The 6411-nt window shown below is 47.6% G+C and overlaps 1 protein-coding gene across 1 annotated transcript; it reads left to right on the top strand.

Annotated features, from left to right (window-relative positions):
• Window positions 1-1030: 1030 nt before the first annotated feature.
• LOC136527204 (protein ABERRANT PANICLE ORGANIZATION 1-like) lies at window positions 1031-2398 on the top strand. Its single transcript, XM_066519827.1, has 2 exons — window positions 1031-1689; window positions 1810-2398. The coding sequence occupies exons 1-2, from the start codon at window positions 1046-1048 to the stop codon at window positions 2396-2398; spliced, it is 1233 nt and encodes a 410-aa protein (XP_066375924.1). The 5' UTR covers window positions 1031-1045.
• The last annotated feature ends 4013 nt before the right edge of the window (window positions 2399-6411 follow it).

Below are 6411 nucleotides of genomic sequence, written 5' to 3'. Positions count from 1 at the left end.
GCACGGATGGTCTAAGCATTTTTGTCATATACCTCCTTCCAAATAGGCGCTCAATGACTACCCCGGCCAGCTATCAGCATCATGCACAAATCTTACAGCAAAAAAGTAAACTAACATTCTCTATTATCGGTCGAATTTGAATTTAGAAGAGAATGTGCAGACTCATTTATCGCTGTTTGCTTAGATTGGGATCTCAATCATATTCGATTCCGTTGCAACGAGCTTTTGTGCCCGTTTGCCTGCAACCTTTCAGGCCTCACATGAAATCCCTCGGCGTTATGGATGAAAACTTAGATCGGATATGAACAGATATCACAGATATTATATTTGTTTTTATATTTTTGTCTGAATTTAGAATCGAATATGGATATTCACTCTGTTCGCTGATGCTGAAATTTAGCTTATGATGGTGCTTATGCTAAAATATTGTGAGAGAAAAATACTGTTCTATAGCTGAAAAGTAGTTCTGAATAAATTCAAGCGAACAGAATGATTGTCAACTGTGACGATACGATTGGATATTGATATCACAAATAAGCGATTTGATTATTCAGATACAAATATGGTATTGGATATTGGCCTCATTCGGTTTACCTCATATTCAGCTTGTTCGGCTTCTTTTTTCAGCCAGAACAGTGTTTTTCTCTCACAATAATTCAGCTAGAATTGTCTTTTTCAGCTAATTTCAGCCAAGTTTCAGACCAGCAAACAGGACCATTGAATATCTAAACTTGAATACGAACAAATATAAACTCCTCTAAACACGTTCGGTTTTAAATACGATTCGAAAATATCGGTAACGTTGTCACCCCTTCTCAGCATCCTGCTGCATATCATTTGCTACTTCTCATGGCTTCCACTCCACAGTTCACACCTGCATACTTGTAGTCGCTAGTTTCTCACACTTGACACTCCCCAAGCTCCCACGTACTCCGATCCGATCCCCAGAAGAGGAGAGCGAGCGTAGGGTAGCATGATGCACCACCCTCACTACCTTCCGCGCCTCCACTCGCCGTCGTCGTCCTCCTCGTCTGAGGCGGTGGACATGGACCCCCGCGTGTGGGGCCGGCTGCCGCAGCCGCTGGTGGATCGCGTGCTGGCGTGCCTACCGACGCCGTCCTTCCTCCGCCTCCGGGCCGCCTGCCGCCGCTTCTGCAACCTCATCTACTCGTCGCCGTTCCTCCATTCCCACCTCATCCTGTCCCCGCACCTCCCATTCTTCGCCTTCGCCGTCCCTTCCGCGGGGTACCTCCTCCTGCTCGACCCCACCAGGCCGCAGGCGCCCTCCTGGTCCCGCCTCCCGCTGCCGCTGCCCGCGCCAGGCGCTGGCCACCAGGCGTTCTCCCCGGCGGCCGCGTCGGCGGGCCTGCTCGCGTTCCTGTCGGACGCGTCCGGCCACAAGACGCTGCTCCTCGCTAACCCCATCACGCGCCTCCTCGCGCCGCTGCCGCTCTGCCCCACCGCGCGCCTCTCCCCCACCGTCGGCCTCGCAGCGGGACCCACCTCCTTCATCGCCGTCATCGCCGGCGACGACCTTGTGTCCCCCTTCGCGGTCAAGAACATCTCCGCCGACACGTTCGTCGCCGATGCCGCCTCCGTCCCGACCTCCGGTTTCTGGGCCCCGAGTTCCATCCTGCCCCGCCTCTCCTCCCTCGACCCCCGCGCCGGCATGGCTTTCGCCTCCGGAAGGTAATTAAAGCTAGCCTGAAGCGCACGTGTGTGTGTGCGGAATCTGTCCATGCATACACATGAGCACACGGCATGAGATCAAACTGACTACATGCAAGTTCTACTGGTTTCCTGTCGCAGGTTCTACTGCATGAGCTCGTCGCCGTTCGCGGTTCTTGTGTTCGACGTGGCGACCAACGTCTGGAGCAAGGTGCAGCCGCCGATGAGGAGGTTCCTGCGGTCGCCGGCGCTCGTGGAGCTCGGCGGCGGGATGGAGCACGAGGCGAGGGCGGCGCTGGTCTCCGCCGTCGAGAAGAGCCGCCTCAGCGTGCCACGGAGCGTGCGCGTGTGGACGCTGCGCGGCGGGCACGGCGGAGTCGCCGGCGGAAGCAACGGCGGCAGCGGGGCGTGGACCGAGATGGCGCGGATGCCGCCCGATGTGCACGCGCAGTTTGCGGCGGCCGAGGGCGGGCGCGGGTTCGAGTGCGCGGCGCACGGCGACTTCGTGGTGCTGGCGCCACGCGGTCACGCGAGCCCCGTGCTCGTGTTCGACTCGCGCCGCGACGAGTGGCGGTGGGCGCCGCCGTGCCCGTACCCGTACGCCGGGGGGATCGCCGCGGGAGGTGCCGGGTTCAGGGTGTTCGCCTACGAGCCCCGCCTGGCGACGCCGGCCATCGGCCTCCTGGACGCCACGGCGCCGGCGGCCTTTTTGCATGGGATGCAGGGCTAGCTGGGGGGCTAGCTTGTCGATCATCGGTCGCTTAATTACTGGCGCCGTTTATGCGCATCTTCTAGATAACGGAAATCATTCAGCCGGTCTCTCGTTGTGAGGTGTGAACACCATGAACTTTGGTGCTTTCCTAGAGCATGTTAGCGAAGGCTGCTGGTAAGTCTACTAGTTTGAGGCGTGTGTCTTTCTGAAAGACTCTTTCATATATGATCCTTAATTAGTACTATTAAGTTTGTGGTATTTCATGATTTATATGTACGGGGATTAGTTATATGAACATTTAAACTTGCTTTCTGCATAAGCATTTACAATCTAAAATAATGGACCATCCAAGGTCCAGTTTAGTTTCCTCCCAAAATGCCAAATTTTTCAAGATTCCCCGTCATATCGAATCTTTGACGCATGCATAAAGTATTAAATATAAATAAAAAATAAAACTAATTACACAGTTTAGACAAAATCCACGAGACGAATCTTTTAAGCCTAATTAGATTATGATGGGACACTAATTGCCAAATAACAACGAAACTGCTACTGTGTCATTTTGCCAAATTTTTCGGCATCTAAACAGGCCCTAAGAGAGTGAAGTCTTGTCTGCAGATCTGGCTTGTGGAGTGTGGTTTCTGTGGACAGTGATACTAGTAGCTTGTAGGCCAATTAATTTGCTGGTGCTGCTCCCCTTAGATCATGTATTCATGTGCCTATTTTATCTCTTGTCTTGTCATGAAATCATCTGATGAAGTTCATACGTACTGGTACTCCTACAAGATAGTTCATGTATTCGTATGGTATGCATACATACTAGTACTACCAAGATATATGTTGTTTTCAAGGAATTTCCCATTCACATATGGATCATACTGTTGGTCAAAAGAGAATGCGATACTATCATAGGCCAAAAATTCATACTAAGATGAGTCATGACATGTACTCTCTGTGCAAGATGCTCGAATGAGCTAAATCACACACTTCATAATCTCTTTTAATCGAATCCAGTATCCATATAGTATCATGTGTGCTTGCTCTAGAATTAACACTTATGTATGTTTTACTTTAAGAAAAAAATATTTACTTTCAGTAGATATGAATCTTGGCTGTAAACTTGAAGAAAGAAGTGATGGGTGACTGGGAATTCAGTGCAAATTAAACCAGATAACAATACTCCTATATCAATGGGATTTTTCGTGGTTTGGGTCCATTTTAGTACCATCTCATGAATTGACAGGATTTCTCATTTAGGTAGTGCTTGGTAGAGCTTGCTGTGGCAGCGCTGTTATTGCATCCCTAGGAACTAAACAAGTCTACACTGCAGTTGCAGCCAAAACAGCTGCAAAGAAACACAGCCGAGCACATCATATAAGCCTATTATCGCTGTGCTCTTTTTGGCTGAGGCTACTCATTACTACAGCCAGGATTTTTAGAGGTGATTGTAGATGATCTGTATACATACACGGCTTTTGATTGAGCCGTCTCTGTCCAAAAAGCCCCGTTGCTTCAAATCAATTATGTGGTAGTACTGCAGCTGCAGCTAGAAAGAATGCAACCGATCAGACCCTATTATACAAGATAGAGTATTTATTATGTTTACGAGAAATAAAGTGGAGATATATAGATCAACCCATAGAACCAAATATACATATTAGTTTTGAATGTAAGATCGATCAAACATCCTGTAAGTTCTTTTTATTATTGTCTAGGTTTTCTTTTCTTTTTTTTTTTTTGGCTATGCTAAAGGTTTGCTAAAAGGCACTGCAATTTTAAGCTTGCTTAAAAACACTATAGGTCTGAAGTAATTCCATTTCTCTGTAGTTTCAGAAATCAAGCCATAGCTAGCTCATCTTCAACTGTACCAGAAGATTTAGAACTTCATGGAATCATAGAAGAAGGAACTAATATGTACCCCCAAAATTTCCATGATACGCATGCAGAAATCTCCATAGGTCTCGAATGAAATCATAAAACCAATGTATTTCATGTGTCCCAATTTAAGGCCTTGTTTAGATTGCAATTTTTTGCAATCTGGACACTGTAGCACGTTTCGTTTGTATTTGACAAACTTTGTCCGATCATGGACTAACTAGGCTCAAAAGATTCGTCTCGTGATTTACAACAAAACTGTGCAATTAGTTATTTTTTTACCTACATTTAATGCTCCATGTATGCGTCCAAAAATTGATGTAATGGAGAGAGAGTGAAAAAACTTGAAACTTTAAAGCCATCTAAACAAGGCCTAACTTGCATATATATATATATATATATATATATATATATATATATATATATATATATATATATATATATATATATATATATATATGCATGTGCAAAGAAATCAGGATTCAGGAGATGGAACCAACCATGTATGTACAGGACTATTTTTGGCAATGTACAGTGGAACGGAGGAATCTCTTATGGGGAATGCACAAGAGTTTAGTACTGTACAGTACGAAGGAGGAGGAGCACTCGAGCAGTACCTGTTGGCTGGATCGGATCCTGCCAATGCCCACGGAAATCCCTCTATGCCCGTTTAGCCTCAAAATCTAAACTTTGACACTATATGAAAAGAAGATTTCCCGTCACATTAAATTTGTGGTACATGTATGGAGTACTAAATGTTGACGAAATCAAAAACTAATTGCACAGTTTGGTTGTACTTTACGAGACGAACATTTTGAGTCTAATTAGTCAACGTCAAATACAAACGAAATGCTCCAGTGCGATACAGTAGACATAATTCCGGCGGCGCCAACTTGGTCTGCCAACTAAACGGGGCCTAGCTTGCTGCCGCGCGGATGCCTTGCCCAGCGGCCCTTGCTCAGCCAGATTCTTTTGAATGATTCGTTTTGCTCAGGCCAAGCGCGCGCGAGAGAGGGATCGACGGAGCAGTCAGTACGTGTGCGCAGGGGTCGGCTGCTGCGGCCTGCAGGCAGCACAGGCCCTGAGCTGAGCGAAGACAAAACAGAGGACCTATGCTAGAGCTTTCACTTCATTTCACTTATCAGTAGACTGTACCTCTCGAAGTTTTACTGTGCCCAGTCCGTGTTCCCCGGGCCGCACACGCTCTGAAATCTTTGCGCTGCTATGCTGATGGCACCTACAGTATGGAAGAAGAGGCGAAACGGTGTGGTGTGTGGTCGTCAGAAACCAAGTGGCGACGCTGCGTCAAACCTTGTATAACGTAATGGCGACGCTGCAATTCTGCAAATGTATTGTCCGTGATGCTTGGTGCTCCGTACCAAGCATCAAGCATCGCAATAAGAGACATGGTAGCTTATAGAGATCACCCAGCGGGGTGTTTGACACTAAAGTTTAGTCCCTGTTAAATCAGACATTCCGATGCTAATTATGAGAACTAAACATGACCTAATTATATAAAACTAATTACACAACGGAGAGTAATTTATGAGATTAATCAATTAAGCCTAATTAATTTATCATTAGCATATTTTACTGTAACAACACATTGTCAAACCATGGCCTAATTAGGCTTCATAAATTCGTCTCGCAAATCACTAGTATAGAAAATTTAATGGAGGCGGGCATTTTGGATTAATGGAGGCGGCATTGCAACCACATCCAATCAAAGGTCACGATGAATCCAACTTTTTTTTTTGGAGGCGGTTGCTTTGCCCGTCTTGGTTAATCGATTAACGAAGACGGTCGCATTAAGTTACCTGACTCCGTTAATCGATTTAAAAATATAAAAAAAACCTAGCAAGCCCAATCGAGCCCACCACCTGGTCCAATCAAGCCCGCTGCTGTCGCGTTCGCCTGATCTAGGCGCGCCTCCTCCTCGCCGGATCTGGCCGCGGCCAACCTCCTCCCCGTCGGATCTGGGGAATGGGCGCGGCCGGCCTCCTCTGCGCTAGATCTAGGCGCAACTGGACTCCTCCACGCCGGATCTAGACGCGGCCGTCCTCCTCCTCCTCGGATCTGGGCGTGGCCCGAGGGAAGGAGCCACCGCCGCGTGGTGGAGCACGCCGCCGCCGCCTCCATGCCGGATCCAGCACCGC

This window comes from Miscanthus floridulus, chromosome 19 (assembly GCF_019320115.1).
Source record: "Miscanthus floridulus cultivar M001 chromosome 19, ASM1932011v1, whole genome shotgun sequence".
NCBI classification, from domain to species: Eukaryota; Viridiplantae; Streptophyta; class Magnoliopsida; order Poales; family Poaceae; genus Miscanthus; species Miscanthus floridulus.
The sequence above is the reverse complement of the archived record's forward strand: the minus strand, read 5'-3'. Positions and strand labels throughout refer to the sequence as shown.